Genomic DNA, 20,403 nt, shown 5'->3' with positions numbered 1-20,403 from the left:
GTCCTTTAGTAATTACTAAGTCTAACGTATGACCTGCTTTATGTGTAGGCTGATTAACGAGCTGTCTCAAATCAAAAGAGTCCAGGAGGTTCATGAATTCTTTTTCTTTTTGGTCACACTGATTATCTATATGAAAATTAAAGTCGCCAACTATTAAGAGTGTGTCATAGTTCGTAATTAAAATTGACATTAAGTCAGAAAATTCCTCAAAAAAAGACGCGTTGAATTTTGGAAGTCTATACACGGATAATACTAGAACGTGAGAATCTCCATGGATAACAACAGCGAGATACTCAAAGGATTTGAATATACCACAACTGACATCTTTACATTTTAACCAGCTCAAGTAAATGTTTGCCAAGCCACCGACTCTTTTTCCTTAGTGATCTGCACGAGTAAAACTGTAATTCGGAGGCGCAGCTTCGATTAAAACAGCTGCGCCATCTGAGCTAAGCCAAGTTTCACTTACTGCAATAAAAAATATTTTTTTTATCACTAATAAGATCAGTGATAAAAAACATCTTGTTAAATAAAGCTCTAATATTTAATAGTGCCATATTTAATGTTTCGGAGGGGCGGAGATGAATACTATGTACTATACTATGGTTTCAAGCCCAGATTGTTCAGAGCACTTCCAGGTTATGGGGAAACCAGGGCAGTCCTTCGTCGACATCACCCTCTGGCAGTATCCAAAGACCCTGACAGGGCTCCATTTCCATATTCTAACTCCCATGGCACCCAGTGGGTGTCTTAATCAGGGTCCAGCCTCGAGAAACATTGCAACCTGTCATGTGGAGGGAAATGAACTGGTCCTGGTATTCCCGTTTGCCCAGTCTATCCATGCCCGGCCGGGCTAGAATCCCTCCATTATCCTGGCCAGGATGTCTATCCTTCCTTCATTGTACCTACTATTAAAAAAAACATTCTTAAACTGCTCTCATAAAGAAGCCTAAAAATAGGATGAAGATCCAGATGCTGAAAAAAGAAAAAAAAAAGCAAAACAAATATAAACCTACCGTGTAAATAAAACAATTGGTTATGCTGGTCAAAAATTTTGAACCTTCTCTCTTTAAGACTACCATCTGGTCACTACAGTCAAACACAAAAAAGGAGGAATTGTGCTGGCAAACCTATCTATTGAATGTCTAGCAGGTTGTGTGAATTACTTGCCTTCTTAGGATGCTGTAAAGTACTTCATTTGAATTTAAAAATGTCTAGTGCTGCAAAAATGACCAGTCAGCTCCTTGAACAGATGGACATTGCTACAATGTGAGTTAGATATACTTCAGAAGGCAGATCTCCTGTGGTGGGCTGGCGCCCTGCCCGGGGCTTGTTTCCTGCCTTGCATCCTGTGTTGGCTGGGATTAGCTCCAGCAGACCCTCATGATCCTGTAGTTAGGATATAGCAGGATGGATAATGGATGGATGAATGGAAGGTAGATCTCAACATAGATGGCTGAAGCACAAAAGTGGCCCATGGCATTACATGTAGGCTTATCTGAATACTTTCATAATACCTTTGGTGCTGTATGTAGGAAAAGCATGCATTTATTAGTCTTCACGAAGCAACTATTATTTGAGATAAAATGTAAACTAAGCTTAAATGATTCTCGTAAAAACTAATTGGAGTATGTGACAAAATATAAAAACTAAAATAGAAATGGTCAAAAGTTTATGAAACCAAACTAAAAAAAGTGAAAATGCCACCATAAAAAGTAACTAAAAAACTGAACTAAAATAACCATGCACTTAGTAAAATTGTGTTAACAATGCAGATAGCACTGTGTACCTAGAGAGGTTTGAGGCAGTATGCCAGAAAGATGACTTATAAAAACAATTATGATGCGATTCTTCAGTAATTTGTTTAAAAGTTTAATTTTCCTTTACTTATGGCTGAATGAATTCCAAGTGAATTGCTCCATCAAGCCTTAATAATTCATAAAGTCTGATTAAACGAATGTCACTTAAAAACCTTATAATAATAATAAAGATAATTTTTATTTATATACTGTAGCACCTTTCCTATGCTCAAGGCGCTTCAGTCTTAGAAAAAATATCAGGGTATATATGTAACATTGGATACAAATGTTTTCCTGAATAGAACAATGAACCAGATAACAAAGCATTAAATACAGGGCGGTCCAGATCTAATTATGCAGATCCAGATTGCCTGGAGGATTTAGGCGGGGGCGATTCCAGTTCGGTGTGAAGACGATTCTTCATGTCGTCAGTTTGCACACTTCTTGATGGTCCAGGATTTTTCAGGTGATTTTCTAAGTAATAAACTTAATAAGTTATAGCGAAAATAATGAAAATTGCATTATTAGATTTGGACCACCCTATAGAATAAAGAACAAGTGTGGTTTGATTTTCAGGGTAAAGGATGGATAAAGCTGAATGTTTGATGGGACCTATCTTCTTTTTCGCTTCCTTACCATCGAGATCTGTTAAAGCACAATATGGCTAATACAAATGAAACTTCAAAGGACCTCAGCCAAATTAGATGTTGAATGCCATAAAAGTGTAAAGGACTACAAAAGCACTTTTCAACACCAGGGCCACCATCACTTCACAATCAGTCAGTAAACACAAGAAATTCAGTATTGATGCTACTAGGGCTGCAAACTTTTACTCCAAAATTTCTGGTGCTACTGACTTCGACTCTTCAATTTGTAATTAGACTAATTTACTATTTTGATTAAAAGCACACAAAAATCAAGATACATTCGCTTCATTACTGCCAACGTGAATCATCAGGTTACTTTTTAGCAGTCTAAACTGTTTAGTTAGGGTTTAAAGGCAATGTTGCTGTGGCTTACAAAGACAGAATAACTTTAAACATAAGACCAAAAGAAGACTTAAAGATAGGCATATTTTTATCAAATATCTAGAAGAGAAGATAGTTAAATCAGAAATTAGAAATTTTAAAACATTACATTACAATTTATATTTAGTCAAACTTGGGACATTTTTATCAGCTCTAACACTGGTAATCCAATAATTGCTTTTACTCCGACATCACAGCCCTGAATGCTCCTATTGTTGGTAAGAGTTGGCATCATGCAGAAATAACGTGCAAGGATCTGTAGGTTAATCTTTGACTTGACAATGTCTCCATGCGTTTACGAAAAAAAAAAAAAAAACAAAACCAAAAACTTCTTAACATAAGAGATCTGCATAATAGATTAGTGGTGCACATAATATTGGTAAGCACTGACTGCTCTCCAATGTTCCATAACCCTACAGAACACCACACTGTGGACAGATGAAACAAGAATTGAAGGCTTTCACACAATGTTTGAATAAATACAGCAAAAGAACTCCAAATCCTAACTCCAACCGTGAAGCATAGTAGAGAAGATAGAAGTTTGGGGACGTTTTGCTGGATGGCCTGAAATAATTGAGGAGGAAAATAAATTCCAGGTTGGACGTGGAAATTGTTCAAGAGAATAACAGGGCATGTATCACCTGCAGCTCAAAATGTTAAGTCACACAGCATGACAATGACCTTAAACATAGCATTAAATCAATGGCATAGTTAACTATAATTTATTCATTTAGTGAGGGTGTCTTTATAAATTACTATGACATAGATGAAAGGAGCATTTTTGAAGGCATTTATGTATGAATCCCAAAATTAAAGTGTATATTATGCTTCTCAAAAATGCTAAATTAAGAAGAATATTTATATACAGCATTGATATCAAGTATGTACAAAGGCCATAAACAGCACAATTCACAGAGAAATTAACAATAAACACAATGGCATAAAATTATTCTTTCAAACAATCCGATCATTAATTTTGGAATAATTATTTCATTATTAAACTTCAAAATTCTATATACTGATCATGATCTTTATCACTAGAAATAACAGTCTTGGGCTAACACTCAAACAGAAAAGAGAAGTCTCCACTCAGTACAGTTAATCAGCAACGTACAAGCTGGAAATATTGCATTTGCCAACATAAAAGTCAATATATGAGAAGGTTACACAATGAATTAGGTAGGACAAGCTTATTCATTTTTTAAGAAGAGCTGAAATTTCCCATGTGAATATCATTTGTGTTGACTATTCAGGTCTGAGACAGAGTCAAAAGCAAAAGCCTTGGGTTTACTACAAGTTGCATAATATCCCTGTGACTATCTAAAAAGGTTGAAAGATTTCAGCTTTGTACTTGAACCCCGTCTCATTACACACATTCAGCAGATTTACAAGTTGCCCACACTGCTATTCATGAAAGGTGAAATCAGTTTCCTTTTCAACTTGTGTACACTGTAGCTCTCTTATTCTTGTGTTCAGACAGTTTCCAAATAGCTAAACCATGCAAAATAAACTGAGATGTTTTGTGAGAAGTCACAAGGTACTTAAGATGCTTTAAAGTATAAATCATTATATTTTGTGGGCTAACCCCAGCAGCTTTCTTCACACATTAACGAAAGGTTGAAAATTGACAGGACTTATACTAGACCTTTATGAGAATTTTCAATTTTACATGATTTAACCAGTATCAACTCTGCATTTTGTTCACTAATGACTTTGATGTACTAAGTTAAAAGCAAAATGCTGGAATGGCCTGCCTTTGTAAAATGGGCTAAATACATGAGCACAGCATGGCAAGCAATGCCAATAAATATTTGCCAAAATTATTTATGAAAGTTAACTATTCTGTTTATATGAGAAAAACATTGTTTATACAGATACTACATTTTTAGACACATACACTATGATCTTCTTTAGTCTAATCAAACTTGTCTAAGTTCAACAACTAGATGATTAGTGATTTCTGTTAGCTCACCTACCGCCCTGTTAATTTTAACTGCTTTCAATTCGCTAAATAAATGTCAAGAAATACTTTAAAGTGGTTTTTGTGTAGCAGATATCCTTTACTACCTTTATTTTACAACTGGATGTTAAAGTGAATAGCCTTGTCACTTCAAAGCAGATTTTACATGCTCTCCCTGTGTATGTGTTTGTTTTACTCTCAAAGAGTTGTTTCTTAAAGGTTATGGGTGTGGCCTTGAGTATGCCTTGTGTGCACCCTGTGATGTGTCCAGAATTAGTTCTTCCATTGTGTTTGAAGCTACAAGGGGAAAGAATTTCTGACCAAATGGGATCAATAAAATCAGTGTTTATAAATTTTTCCTATACCTTTTTATCATTGGCCAACCAATGTCAGTGATAAATACACAGTAATTAGTACAACAAAAATGTGATCAATTAAGAGAAAGTGTGAATAAAAAATGCTGGAAGGGTTACACCCAAGGATAATCTGGGGAAACAACAGGGTTTATTTTACAAGTTTTCAATGCTTAAAAAGTACTCAGGAAACATTTTCTAAAAAAAGAGTATTGGGGCCTCATTCATGTTCATCAGTCTGTAACAGAACAACAAGGCTTGACTTATAGAATTGTTCCCATATTCTGTAAGTTTATGCAGCATTAATACATTTACATAATAATCCAACAACAGTTCTCCTAAGTGACCAGTTTATTCCTTGTGACCAGAACCCTTTAGGCTGGACTTCTGTCTTTTTTTCTCCTTCTGTCCGATTATTCTGTATATTTTTTTTCTGGCTTCTTTTTGTCTCTTCATCTTATCAGCTTCCTCTCCTTGCTTCTGTCTGAAAAACTGCTTACGCTGGTCATGATGTTTGGCCTGTGCTGCCTTCTTTTTGTAATTATGTACAGTACCAAGGGCCACCAACAGTGATGCAATCTGTAATGAGCAAACAACGGCAACTAGTTTGAGTACAGGTGAAAATCTAGCTAAGAAAACAAACAATCCTTTGAATGAACTCACAAGGTTATGACAACCGCAGGAGAGTGGAACGGCAATAAAACAAGACAGCATCTTACCTTTCTTTCATGTGGCTCTTTAATGACTGCTGGTCTTTGTAGATTTTTTGGCACATTGCCTTTCTTTTCTTGGAGCTTTGGCTTACTTTTGAATGGCAGCATCCGTTGTAGATCCTTGGGTATGTGTAGGGGATTGAAGTGGCGCATCTTTCGGATGATTGGCTTAAAGACAAATTTTTTGACCATAAAAGTGTGTCAATAAATCTCTAGCAAAACGTGACTAAAGTACTCATTTTACCTCTTAGCATTTCTGCCTAGATTAGTATGACCACTTTGCCTTACCTTATAAAGCGAGTCTTTATTGTGGGGTAAATTCATTTGAAGGTCATGACGCAATTGGCCAACTGTTCTCATCCCATTCCATTTATCTTTCCCACCCACTGGCTGAAGCAGTGAGGTAACAGGATTATAAAACTGAGGAACAGACACAGGAAACCAGGACCTTAGGAATACTACATCTATGAGAGGTATTGGAGAAAGAATACAATTGGTTTATCTTTGTTGAACACAACTGTGTGGTCAAACACAGGGAGGACATTTATCACTCATCAACAATGCTATATAAATAAAATGTACTTATTAAATATTATAAAGACATTTGGCAGGATGGTACATCTAGGCCAGTAGAAATCTGCTAAGAAAGGGCATTTTTTTTATATACCAATATTTAAGTGCAACCCCCTCCCTTCCCACAATAGAAAATCTAAATAACCCAAAATCTTAAAACACCTTAACAGGTTTGGTTTAAAAGTTGAGGACATTACTGAAAGAATAAATTTTCTCCTTTTTTTTTTTACCCCACCCAACTTACAATGTTTAAAACATTCAATTTATTGAGTTTCCACGTAAATGTTCAGCCTGTAAAAGTCAAAATTTGTATGTAACAATTTAAAGTAACAAATGATTCAGTTTATATTGCTTTTGATCTAAACTCTCCAAAACTTTGTGAAGATACAAGATTACAGGTCAAAGCATTACATTCAATTCTGATTGATGCTACCTTTTTAACAGGATGTGCTACAGGACAAAATTATATTTATACACCAAATTCCCAATATTATTATTACTAATTACCTGTTTGAATTCAAAAGAATACAGTTTCCTGTAAAACTATTTTTCCAATGACAATCAACAAAAATGATGGTCATTTACTAGTAAAAGCAAGAACTGATCTACAGCACACATCTTTTATTTCTGGGCAATTGTATGTAGTATATTCAAGGGTAAGGAATTCCAATAAACTAATAATATTAACCACTGGTTAAAAAAAAAACCAAAAAACAAATATATACTGAAAAATACTCAGTTACATAGTACTTCTGATACATTACATTCGCAGCACTATAACTGGCACCCACTGTCTTAGGAAATTGTAGAGCAGCTACTTAATAATAATGTGCAAATATTGAAGGAACCAGCAGTTTACCTTTTAACTCAGCGCTTCCCAAGTTCAGTCATGCTTGACCTCTGTGGCTGCAGGTTTTCTTCCCTACCAACACTTTCTTTTCACTGGATCCTTATATTAATTAGTTTAGTTGTTATAAGCTAAACACCTATGTTCGCTGAACATTCATTGGAATGAATTAAGCAGTCATACACTGTATAGGTTACATGCGGATAAATTAGCTTTCTTTTTATCTTTTATGCTGGGTAACACAGGTACACCCACTCACAACCCATGTTATTGGGAACACTGGATGAGGTTAATGAGCCCCACTTAACACTAGAATTACCAAAGCCTACGAAAAAACGTGTAAATTTGGCCCACCTTAAATCCCTTCGCACCACTCCATCAGTGTCTTTAGTCTTGTAAATGTGTCGATCAATACAAGCAGCCTACTATTCCATCCCACAACCACTGCAGAATGGGCACAACGTTCTTCCAGTTCCAGCCTTGATTATCTAGAAGTGCCGGAGTTTTAGAATGGAAATAGACTGATATTTGGAACACGTGCATCTCATGTGTGTTCCGTTTTTATAATAATCTGTGTAAACACATTGTTAAAACAGAAATGTTTTTCATATCTGTACTAATAAAAGGCAAAGCCCTCACTGACTCACTGACTGACTGACTGACTCATCACTAATTCTTCAACTTCCCGTGTAGGTAGAAGGCTGAAATTTGGCAGGCTCATTCCTTACAGCTTCCTTACAAAAGTTGGGCAGGTTTCATTTCGAAATTCTACGCGTAATGGTCATAACTGGAAGCTATTTTTCTGCATATACTGTAATGAAGTTGAGCTCGAAAGCCGTGGGGGGCGGAGTTTCGTGTGACATCATCACGCCTCCCACGTAATCACGCAGTACGTACAAAACCAGGAAGAGCTCCAAAAACCGCTGAAGAAAACATACATTATATAATTAAGAAGGCAGCGAAACAATTAGAAGCGAGCGAGTGACATATAAAACCAGATTCAACGGCTCACGCGAACTGATGCAGTGCGCAGACAAAAAGCAACAGTTCCAAAAAGTGCTGAACAAAAACAGAATTACACTGCTACGCTCAAATAGACAAACCACACGCTGTGGCTCAATAGCAGAGGCTTCGCCTCTAGTGCCGGCGTCCGAGGTTCGATTCCCGAGAGGAGATGCACGGAGTATGTACGCGTGCTTCCCGATTCATTTTAGCCTTGCATCCATCCCCTTGCTTTGAGATGTATGAAAAAATATGCGGCTAACGCAGAAAGACAGATCACCAATTGAAGCTTTATGAATAATGGATACTTTATTCGCGATCAATGATTGTTTTGGTAAAACCATACAGTGTATTCATTAGATGAACGGTAAAAAAGTAAGAGCGAGGGGAGGGTAACTTATTGAGGCACGCAGGCAAAACCACAATAGCACGTGGGCTCGATGTACTGTAGTGCACGTCAACTCGATCTGAATTGCGATCACATTTGAAAAATATATCTTTTCAAGTTCCATTTAGTCCATATGTGTCAAACTCAAGGCCCGCAGGCCACATCCGGCCCGGCGTGTAATTATATCCGGCCCGCAAGATCATTTTATAGATTATTGTTATTAATGGCCCGGGGATATGAAGCACTGGTAACACAATAAACTACAGATCCCATAATGCAGCGCTTCAGCTGCCTTGCCAAACGCTTACAGCGTTAATCAAGTCTAGCTTATGATGCTGCAAGTTACTGCGAAGCTAGCCCACACGATGCCGAAGAGAAAAGGTGATTCTGAACATAGAGCCTTTAAAAACCGATGGGAGGCTCAGTATATGTTTACTGACATTGCCGGTAAACCCGCGTGTCTCATTTGTGGAGCTAATGTGGTTGTAATTACAGAATTTAAATCGAAGACGGCACTATGAGACAAAACATCAAGATAACCTGAAAGACCTGAATGCAATGCATAAGATACAGAAAGCAGAAGAGTTAAAGAAGAATCTGACACTTCAGGAGACGTTTTTACCCGTGCAAAATCACAAAGTGATTTCAAGTGAAGCTACTTTTATGGGAGACACAAATCTACCAGTGCAACTTGCCCCACTTTCCCTATTGCCAAGTAATGTTGAACCAACTCGGCACTACAGTGTTCCCAAATACGCACTTTGCTGATAAACTGAGCGCACTGAGTTCGCACGGCACTTTGGTGGCTTTGAAGAACAAAAAAAGAATTTTGAGTTGTTTCGCAACCCATTTGCCGTCGATGTGGAAACTGCACCTGTGCAGATTCACATGGAGGTGATTGAGCTGCAGTGTAATGGCACACTGAAGGCAAAGTACGATACTGCACGGCCCGCACAGTTTATTCACTCCATTCCCGCAGAAATGCTCCAGCTCCGTCTACATGCGGCTCGAACCTTGTGCATGTTTGGTAGCACATATCTGTGTGAGAAGCTCTTCTCAGTCATGAAGACTAACAAAACAGCACACAGGAGTCACCTCACTGATGAGTACCTGCAGTCCACTCTTAGAATCTCCACAACACAGAACCTCACACCAAACATAAACAAACTTGTTGCCAAAAAAAGATGCCAGGCGTCCGCTCTGATAAAATGACATAAGAGCAAAGACAACTGAATGAATTGATTTTTTATTGCTGAAAAGAAAAAATTGTATTTATATTTCCAGGTTTTGTTATGCACCATGTTCATATTTGAATTTGTATAATTTTGACAGGATGTATTTTTATGGAGAGCAAAATCTTTTGGGATATTCAAAATTTAAGTTTATTTTTTATATAAAATTACATAAGAGTAAAGAAATGTGAATGTTTGTTCTTTTAACATTTACTTTATTTCTAACTTGTATAATTTAGACAGGATATATTTTTATGGAGAGCAAAATATTATAAGTTATTTAAGGTTTGAGTTGATTTATTCCGGAATAATATTCTGTCGACTAAATAAGAATTCCTTCTATTTAAAATTTAAATAGAACTTGAACAGATATGGTAGTTCATAATATCCAGTCAGACTTGCACGTAAGAGCGGGAGTCATCCGTTTTAACAAAAGCGTATTGCACTGATACGAAATAGACTGCCCATTTAATTATTTAGGAATGGATAAAGAAATTAAGATTTTGTACAAATAATGTTTTTCATGTTTCTTCCTTCATGGATTCTGGCACCCCAAACACTGTGTGTGTGTGTGTGTATGTATATGTAGATATATATATGTAGATAGATATATATGTAGATAGATATATATGTAGATAGATATATATGTAGATAGATATATATGTAGATAGATATATAGATAGATAGATAGATATATATATATATGGATGTATGTGTATATATGTATGGAGATATATATATATATATATATATATCTCCATACATATATACACATACATCCATATATATATATATATATATATATATATATGTTTACGTGTGTGTGTGTGTGTTGTGGTCCCCGGCCGGGATGCCCAGGAGGACCAGAGGAGGGCTTGTGCCTCCTCCAGACCACGAGCGTCCGTCCTGGTTATGTTGGGGGCCACAGGTAGAGGGCTTGGAAGCCCAACCCTGTAGGGGCCCGTGGCCACCGCCAGGCGGCGCCCAGGTGCCTGAGGAACCCTGGAGCCCAGCACTTCTGCCACACCAGGAAGTGCTGGGGGGAAGACGACAGGGGACACCCGGACAGCTTCCGGGTGCGTAGCCGGCACTTCCGCCACACTGGAGTGTGGCTAGGACTGATTGCCAGGAAGCAGCTGGAGCCCATCCGGGTTCCTATAAAAGGGGCCGCCTCCCTCCAGTCATGGGCGGAAGTTGGGTGGAAGAGGACGGAGCTGGAGTGAGGACAGGAGGCGGCCAGGAAAAAGAAAGGCACAGGACTGTGTGGCCTGGACATTGGGGGAATCGGTGCTGGAGGCACTGGGGTTGTCAGTGCACGTTACATTGTAAATAAACGGTGTGTGGTGAAAATATGATGTCCATCTGCCTGTGCCTGGGCCAGAGTCCACAGTGTGTGTGTGTATATATATATATATATATATATATATATATATATATATATATATATTCATATATATATATATATATATATATATATATATATATATATATATATATATATATATGACAGCAACACTCATCACTCACAACAGTGACAAAACAATTACATTGACAATCATGTTATGTTATTTTCAGAATGTTTCCTTTTCTTTTCTTTTTCATTACTTCTTTAACACACTACTTCTCCGCTGCAAAGCGCGGGTATTTTGCTAGTTTTAGTAATAAATGACAAAATGTAGACAAACTACTGTATATAATATGTAAAGCCTGAAGTCCAAATATCAAGTAAACACTTTCACAAAAGGTTCAAGGATGTAACAGCTTCCGTGGCACAGTGGTAAGAATTGCTGACTTGTAATCAAGAGTCCCTCAGTTCGATCCGGACTGCCTCGTATATTTACCGTTTTCAGTAGTGAGCTGCTCTTATTGTTAACATTATACAATAAACACATACATTTGATTTGCATCTGTAACAGCCAGTGTAAATTTATAGGACTTGTAAAAGTTAGCTTTTTTTTTTTTCCACTCTTGTTCTCGCTGTCACGATCACAATACATACTGGACCTATATATTTTATGACCTGTATAGTCCCTGTGACCGTGTAGTTAGAATATAGCGGGTTGGATAATGGATAAATGACCTGTATAGTACATTTTGGAAAACATTGTGGCACTGATGTAACATTATTCATATTCATTCCCCGCTAGGTCAAGCTTGTTATAGCACAAGCAACCGGCCACCTGACAAATATGAGACATTTTGAAGAAATAACTTTGTGACCTGAATAGTACCAATCAGAAAACATCATCACACTAATGTACTATTATTTGAAAACGAACAGATCGGGTGTAAATTTATCTTCCTCCCCTCCTGATCTGACCCTAAATAACAGCGCCAGCATAAATTCACTCGCATGTCAACGCGATAAACGCACGTGTACTGTGCAAGGGATGTACGGGGTCCACTGAGAAAAGTAGAGTGTTCATGGCTCACCTTGCAGAGGAATTTTCTTTCCTCTGCATGTCCTAGAGTACAAAGGAAACACTACCATGCACCAAAATGTGGAGACAGGGCAAGATCGGGGAAAAAAAAACGAAAAAAAAAACAACATGCAGTTGTAATCAGTGACCGCAAGATGGTATGCGAATGAATATGAATAATGTTACATCAGTGCCACAATGTCTTCCGAAATGTACTATAAAGGTCATAAAATGAATAATTCCAAATATCATATATACATACTTATGTCTCTGTTTTATGTCAGTGTGGCTTTTACATAATAGACCATAAGGTGCATACTAATTCAGTGTAAGCAGGAACACTCAATAAAACTGAATAAAAAAAAATTAAGTGACAATGAGATACAAATAAGGAAGATTCACGAGCATCTGTGTGTCAGCTTTAATCCCTCCAGATTAGAGATTTTCCAGTTCGATTGTCTCAAAACACCACTCACATCTACAGTTATTCCCAGTTTCAAATAAAAACTAACAGCCTCAGATCCCTAGACGGGGTGGGTGTAGTATGTATCGTGATTGTGACGGAGAGAATAAAAGTGGAAAGAATAAATGTACACCAGCTGTTAGACGCAAATCAAATGCATGTTTTTATTGTATAATGTTAACAATAAGAGCAGCGCACTACTCAAAACGGTAAATATACAAGACAGTCAGGATAGAATCGGGGGACTCTTGATTACAAGACAGCAATTCTTGCCACTGCATCACGGAATCTGCTGCATCATCGTTGAACCTTTTGTGAAAGTGTTTATTTGATCTTTGGACTTCAGGCCTTACACATTATATAGTTTATGTCTACATGTATTACTAAAATATGAAAAACATTTCTGTTTTAACAATGTGTTTACAGAGATTATTGTAGAAACGGAACACACATGAAATGCATCTATTATATACATTCTAAAACTCCAGCACTTCACTCCCAGATAATCAAGGCTGGAACTGGGAGAACTTTGTGTCTGTTCTGCGGCAGTAGGGGGATGGCATAGTAGGCTGCTTGGTGATGAGGGAGAGGTGCAAAGGGATTTAAGATGGGCAGGATTTATGAGTTTTTTCGTAGGCCTTGGTAATTCTAGTGTTAAGTGGATGGGACGCCTGCTGTTATACTTGATTGCTGAATTCAGGACCTTTGTAATGCAAATTGAGCAGCAATGGATTACATTTTGTTTTTTACTTAAATACCTTTAGCAAAATAAATGCAGTAATTATAAAACAGAAAATATGCTAATAAGTAACTGCTGAGCATAGGTGGCATGCTCGTTCACTTCCATTCAAAACATTTATCTATACATATAAAGGAGAGTTGGGATCCGAGAGACTGTGTTTGTGGAGGGATGGAGAGTTAAGGCGGGTGGGGGAGTCACGTGATCATCTCCCCTCCCATTCACATCATTTCATTCACTTCATTTCGCTCCGAGCTGAGCTCCGCAGCTGACGCGGTCTTGCCATTCTTTTTCCTTAGCGTTTAATCCTCTCACCTTAACTGATTTACTATTTACTAGACGCAGTACTTACTGAATAGTATTTTTTCCTTTAGTGTTTCTACTTACAAAGTAGTTTTTCTTAGTGTTTATTAGACTTGGTGTGCCGGTGTTCCCGGCGGTGTTGCGGTTTACTGTTACTTTCTACTTCATTTTTGTACTTTAGTGTTTAGTAGACTTTTACTTTATTTCATTTACTGTTGTTTTTTACTGTTGTTGCCGGCGTTGTTGCCCTTTTTTACTTTAACTCATTTAGTGTTTGGTAGACTTTTACTTTATCTCATTTACTGTTGTTCGGTGTTGCCGTTTTTCCCGTTTCTATTTTTTATGTAGCATGTTCACAAATTAGTCATAGAGAAAATTTATATATTTTGGTTCCAGGAGGACAAACCAAAAATGTTGTATATGAAGAAGCTCTATAAGTCGCATGTAGATACATAATTATTCCAACTACAGCGAAGCGCACATGGTCTGCTAGTATGAAATATACTTGCTCTTCATTGGATTGATATTGCATTTGTTTTAACTATTTTTATTTTAAAAAAAGAGACAAAAACTATTCTATACACTGCTTCATTTGTCATTTTTTCTGTTATAGTGTTCTTAATTGGATGTATTAGAAGTACTATGTAATTGACCGAGTAAACAACAAACAAACAAAATTAAATTTCTTACCACTCATAAGCAATCGATCTTCAAAAGAGGCTCGGAAGGCCCCAGGAGTGTGCAAGGCCTTTTTAATCTGCCCACGAATCCCACTTACTGTTCGCAAGATTGCTCCTTCAAATTTAGCCACCTCTAAAATGGAATTGAACATCCCCTATAACAAAAATTTATCATTATTTTAATGTGACCAAAACAAGAAAAAAAAGAAAAAAAAAAAGTAAATTGGTGTATGCCAAAATGTCTATGCTACACTTCATATAAGATACATACCTTAATAAAAGCAGTGTTCTTGTAGATCTTATATGGGAAACCAATTAGTTTCAACTTCTTAACTATAGTAACAGATTTGTTCAAGTCTAGAACAACGCCAGTGGCTGCAATTCGGAATCCAGCCTGCAAAAAAATGATGCCTAGGACTAAACTTTAGCAGTAAAATTTGACACAAATCTTCTTATGCATACACTCATAATGGCCGATGCATATTCACAAGTATTGATACACATGCAATATACCATATAGTAATAAACATAACTTAAAAGTGCTTTACCTTGCCTCCAGCTAATGACTGTATTGCAAGGAAACCTGTGCCCTGTGGAGTGATGGGTCCTAAAATAAACATATGGAAAAAGACTACAGTTACCACCATCTCAATTAAAAAAATATATAATAAACTAGCAGGTCCCGATCTTCCTCCTTGTATGTTCCAAACATAAAATAACCCCAAAAGTGTATTATTTGACATAATAATATATTAAAGTACAAATATGTAATTACAAAACACAGTAAATTGCTTTTACTTTTTTACTGCCTCCCATTGATTTCCTTAAGTTTAATACCTATAACAAATAACAGGACTATGCCGATTACTTGTATAGACTTCAAAATAAAGGCATTTCACCAATAAACACATTTTTGAAAATGCAGATATCTTGTGCAGATGTAAAACATCACTGTTCTAGCATTCTAGATAAAAAAAGAGGTGGATCAGCATTATGCCTGGGAAAAAAAAAACAAAAAAAACTACATGCCATATCATATAGTAAAAAAACAAACAAAAAAAAAAACAAAAACACATTAAAAGGGTCAGAAGAAGGTAAAAGGCAAAAAACTGACAGGATACTAAATGTTTTGATGTAACTTTCAGTCAAAATAGTATTGCATTTTCTTTTTAATACAATAATATATACTTATAATTTAGCTACATTTTCTCATACTACAGTACTTCAGAATTTTTACAAAATGCTGTTGAAAAATTAAGGTTGTGTTAAATCCAATTAAGAATTCTTTCTGAAGTTAAAATAAAAGAAATAATATTTCTTAGTGTAACTACACAAGATATGAAGTAAGACTGATAGTATTTGTGGTATATATATGATTCACCATTAACTAGTTTGAATTTAATTCAATTTATTGTCATTATATATTCAAAGGCTAATTACCCAACTCATAATTTAAGCTTTTAAAAGTCCCTTTTCCTCTTGCATTATTGAATTCATCAAAAGAGTTTCAAGCCCACTGTGCATCAAAACAGTTATGAAAAGCTCATTTTCTTATTATAATAATATTATAGCAAACCAAATAACTACTAATTAAATCGGTTTGTGTTTTAAAAACTTTTTTCTTTAGGTAAAATTTTATACTGGAGTATTATTTCAGCCTCTCACCCCAGATGGCACCTCCACAATGCATGTGTTGTGGGGTGTATTTAAGAAGTCGCTGACGTCCATTATGATCTTCAACGTAGTAAAGTGGAATGGTCTGAAAACGACGCCAGCCTAAAGACAGAATCAGTGGGTCACGTGTTTTTAGAATCCGCTGGTACCATCGATGTTTCTTTACTCGCATCTAAGACGAAGAGTAAACAATTATGAATCATATGAAACACTTAAGTGCTGTATGTAACCATGTCTCACGCATTTTTAAAATGCGTGCACTATAAAATTTTTTTTATTTATTTACAGGCTTAGGTACTCACCTGCAGGTATCCTATACTGCCTTCCTGATTGCCAAGTCCCCCAAGGATGATGGGGTAGTTTGGGTCAAAGTTGGAAATAAATTCACAGGGCACACCCTCTATTTCAATGCGAACATACATGCCAGGTCGGAATCCCTCATACTGCACTCTGGTCTCATCATCCACATTCTCAAACTCGGTTCGGTTTAACTGAGAAAGTATGTAAGATCGAGTTCAGCATTCATCCAGAAAGGTGGGATTAAATTAGAAATATAAAATCTGCTACAATTATTAAAATAATCTTCACTTACATATGTGCCCTTTAGGTTCAAAAGTTTAGTTTTTTGAGGACATCTAGTCCACTTCCATGGTTATTTCATTTTACCTGTGCTTGGCGTTGCATCTCTCCTTTAAGGTCATCAAAGTAGGTGGATTCCCCCTCATCATACTCTAAATCAAATTTCTCCTTTAGACGTTTCTTTTTATCTAAACGCTCATTTTTTTCTGCTTTCTCCTTTTCTTCTTCCTCTTTCTCATCCTCATCACCTCCAGTATCTTCCTGCTGGGGAGAAAACAGTCTTTCTAACATGCAATTATGCCGACTTCTAACTTATTTAATTTTGTTCAAATAATTCTTACATCAGATTGGTCTTTGTCCTTATCAGTATCCCCTTGGTGTACCTCACCGGTCTCAAGGTCCTCAAAGTCACCATAAAGCTCATCTGTGACAGAAATTTTAATCAAGATGAAAACATGGAAGGACACAAAAGTTGTACATTTCCACTGCAAATGAGAAAAATGAATCACTACCATCTTCTTGCAGTAGCTTTGCAGCATCTTCATTCTTGTCCCAATTTCCAGTAACAAAGCAGTCCCTAATAGAGTCCAGCACCTGAAAAAGAGTAGAGGCACCAATCCAATAACACAACTACAAGCTAGATAAAGCGCAAAAAGCACTGCATGAAATGTCTAATGCTAGAACAAAAAATGATTCGGCAGAAAAGAATATTACACTAAACAAATCACCTCTTCACAATCCCAATCACGGTCTGTGTCTACAGGGTAGCGAGAACAGTCTATTCCATTGGCTCTGCACCTCATCTGTGCCTTAGGACGGCTGACGTGGAAGAGCCCACCTATCTCCTCCTCTTCTGCTTCCTCTTCTTTATCATCCATTACTGATGAGGCAAAGGGAATTTAAAAAAGAAAGCTCTAAAGATATATTGCTCAATATTCTTTCGACAATGCAACAGCTTCTCTAAAATCATTTTTAGACATAGCAGAGCCAACACCAGCCACTCAATGAAAGACTGATTTTTTGACCTGTATATCAACAAACACTTCTGTACTACACAAATATAAAACCTATTCAAAATTACACTTAATTTCTCTGTCACATACATATTCAGCATCCAGTTTTAAGAGAATTTAATTTAAAAACACCACCTTTGCCATAAACAAGTTTGCGCAAGTTGGGCGCTATCTGCTGTTGCCGAAAAAATGCTTCTGCTGCCTTTTTAGCTAGCCCCTCTTTCCAGTGAAGAGCACCTGCAAGGAGGGAATTAGATGTAAGTGGACACAAGAAAGCATTGGCGCATAAGTAATATAAAGGAATGGGGCACTTGAGATTTATTGGACAACTATGCAAAGATTGAGGATACTAACCAGCAGTTTCAACGCACATCTCTTCATCATCTTTACTTTCAGAAGACTCTAACTTTATAATGTTGACTTTGGCTTGTTTCATTAAATTATGTTCTTCATCTGAACCTTGGAGTTCCTCATCAGTGCAATGTCCAGAATCTCGAACAGCAATTTGCCTTTTGTTCTTACACACGTTTTCATTGCTCAAAATACTGTCATCATCACTACTCTCTTGCTCACTCTTCTCCAACTCATCATCACTATCCGCAAAAGCCAATACTTCGTCTATTTCTACATCTTCCTTCAGTTTCCGTCGCTTGAGTGGTCCACATTCTTCTGCATCTGACACTTCCTTGTCATTATCTTTATCTACCTCATACTCTTCCTCACTCATATCATCCTCATCTTCATTTTCTTCATCATCATCATCACTGTCTTCCTCACTGTCGTCATCATCTTCTTCCTGATTCTCACCAGCAAACATAGCTCTTCGTCGAACTCTTCCTTTTTCAGGATCCCAAATAGTCTCTTCTTTGGGGTTCTCCTGGCATGGCCTGTTACAGATTTATAGGTTTACAGGGTAATTAGTGTGACATGAGCAGTGGACAGTGAAGGTCTTGCTTATTAGAGAAATATCAGGAAAAAATAAATCAAATCAAAAAGCTTGTGGTGTTGTATGAGACAAAAAAAAAAAAAAAAGATTTGATTTGTATGTTGTTTAAACATTCTGAACCACCAAATCAAAAAATGTATCTTTTACTCTTTATAACTTCCCTGAGTTGCCTCAAAAGCTTGCATATTGCAATCTTTTTAGTTAGGTAATAAAAGATGTCATTTTGCTTGACTTCTCACTGACTTGATTAAAAAAATTCAACTGTCATTCAATTCTTGATTAACCATTTCTTCTCTATCACACTTACTCCTCATCCTGCAGCTCATCAGACTGTAGTGCGGCAGAACCACTGAAGAGTGATACCTTGCTGACAGCCATCTTTGCATCAATGGTAGAATGTGTGCTGATAAGGGACTGCACCAGTTCTGTTGAAGGTCTAGGCTCCTCCTGTGGGTCAAAGTAATGGAGACATGGTTGACAAATCTATAACTGCTATAAAAAGGTTTATGACATGTATTAAACATTTTAACCAGATGGAGGTGTGTGGATATTTTTAACTGGAACTGAGCAAAAAAAAAATTTCAAATGACAACCTACCCATTCATACTTGCTTAAGAGCCCAACACAGGCCATGGTAGAGGAAGACAGGAAAATGTGTTTATTTGGGACACACTTGTCTGTCTACCTAATGCTAAATAACTATTTACAATTTTTTGTTCCCTAGAACGAATAACATTCATTTGGGAATCAACAGCATTAATTTGGATATTTTCTGGAATTATAAATGAAAGTGCATTCTGATTCAAAGCAAAATAGAAAATTAAAATTAAATTACTTCGTCAAATCCTATCTTTCCATATAATTAATTTCCCAGGTGGTATGCTCCCTGTGATTGGGAGACATGTTCACTTGTTCTTGTAGGCTTCCTCAAGAGAACTTTTCTTGATGTTTCAGAACTTCAAGAAACAAATTTTGACCACTTCTGGTTACTGCCATATAAATTGATTGAATACTTAAGGAAAAAAGTATACAGTATGTTTAATTTTTTAAAATAAAACACATTAGATACATACATAATGATTATGTATGTCATTAGAGTATATAAAAAGTATCATCATTATACCTCTATATATTTCACTATAATATTTTCATTCATTTATATTCTCATTGTTATATATTTCAATAGAATTTATTTTGCGCCACAGCTCACAATTACAAAAAAAAAAAAAATGCAATAAGCATGCTTATTTCAAATGAAGTTAAATACATTGGTAAGACACTATATCTGACCTGTTTGTTTTTAAATTTTTTTTTTTAATCTGTGAAACTGAGAAAAACCTATTTATTGTTTTAAAACCAAAACTGCTCATTTGTAGTATCTTGATCCGTTATTCTCGTCCTACTGAAACATTTTACTTGATAATCTACAGTTAATTCACAACACAGTAGTGTGGTCTCTGTTAATAAAAAGACAATCATTTTTGGTCCATTATTAAAGGGATGCTATACTCAGTTTCAACTACAGGATTCCAGGGAAGTTCTATTAACCATTCTATTATTTCTGACCTGGCATATATGTTTGCAGTTTTAAAACTTAATGTTTTACAGCGTCTAATTTCTGGATGCAATAGGTCTTCACTTTCTGATTGATTTCTTCATTAATAAGATATTATAATGGAAAAATACAGCTG

General features: G+C 36.5%; 1 protein-coding gene across 2 annotated transcripts in view; it reads right to left on the bottom strand.

The window, feature by feature from the left end:
• Positions 1–2,858: 2,858 nt before the first annotated feature.
• bms1 (BMS1 ribosome biogenesis factor) overlaps positions 2,859–20,403 on the bottom strand; it is a 28,031-nt gene continuing 10,486 nt past the window's right edge. The window contains exons 9-23 of one of the 2 annotated variants that reach the window (XM_039767979.1): positions 19,020–19,159; positions 18,121–18,653; positions 17,902–18,003; positions 17,482–17,633; positions 17,266–17,347; positions 17,095–17,177; positions 16,841–17,017; positions 16,477–16,665; positions 16,166–16,346; positions 15,049–15,107; positions 14,772–14,894; positions 14,511–14,655; positions 6,142–6,317; positions 5,860–6,021; positions 2,859–5,719 (exon numbers count right to left, since the gene is read on the bottom strand). In XM_039767979.1, the coding sequence (XP_039623913.1) occupies positions 5,492–5,719; positions 5,860–6,021; positions 6,142–6,317; positions 14,511–14,655; positions 14,772–14,894; positions 15,049–15,107; positions 16,166–16,346; positions 16,477–16,665; positions 16,841–17,017; positions 17,095–17,177; positions 17,266–17,347; positions 17,482–17,633; positions 17,902–18,003; positions 18,121–18,653; positions 19,020–19,159 (2,532 nt within the window). In that variant the 3' untranslated portion in view covers positions 2,859–5,491. The remainder of the gene's footprint in view (positions 5,720–5,859; positions 6,022–6,141; positions 6,318–14,510; positions 14,656–14,771; positions 14,895–15,048; positions 15,108–16,165; positions 16,347–16,476; positions 16,666–16,840; positions 17,018–17,094; positions 17,178–17,265; positions 17,348–17,481; positions 17,634–17,901; positions 18,004–18,120; positions 18,654–19,019; positions 19,160–20,403) is intronic. The other variant, XM_039767983.1, reaches the window with a different exon arrangement.

Source organism: Polypterus senegalus, chromosome 1 (genome assembly GCF_016835505.1).
Source record: "Polypterus senegalus isolate Bchr_013 chromosome 1, ASM1683550v1, whole genome shotgun sequence".
Lineage (NCBI taxonomy): Eukaryota > Metazoa > Chordata > Cladistia > Polypteriformes > Polypteridae > Polypterus > Polypterus senegalus.
The sequence above is the reverse complement of the archived record's forward strand: the minus strand, read 5'-3'. Positions and strand labels throughout refer to the sequence as shown.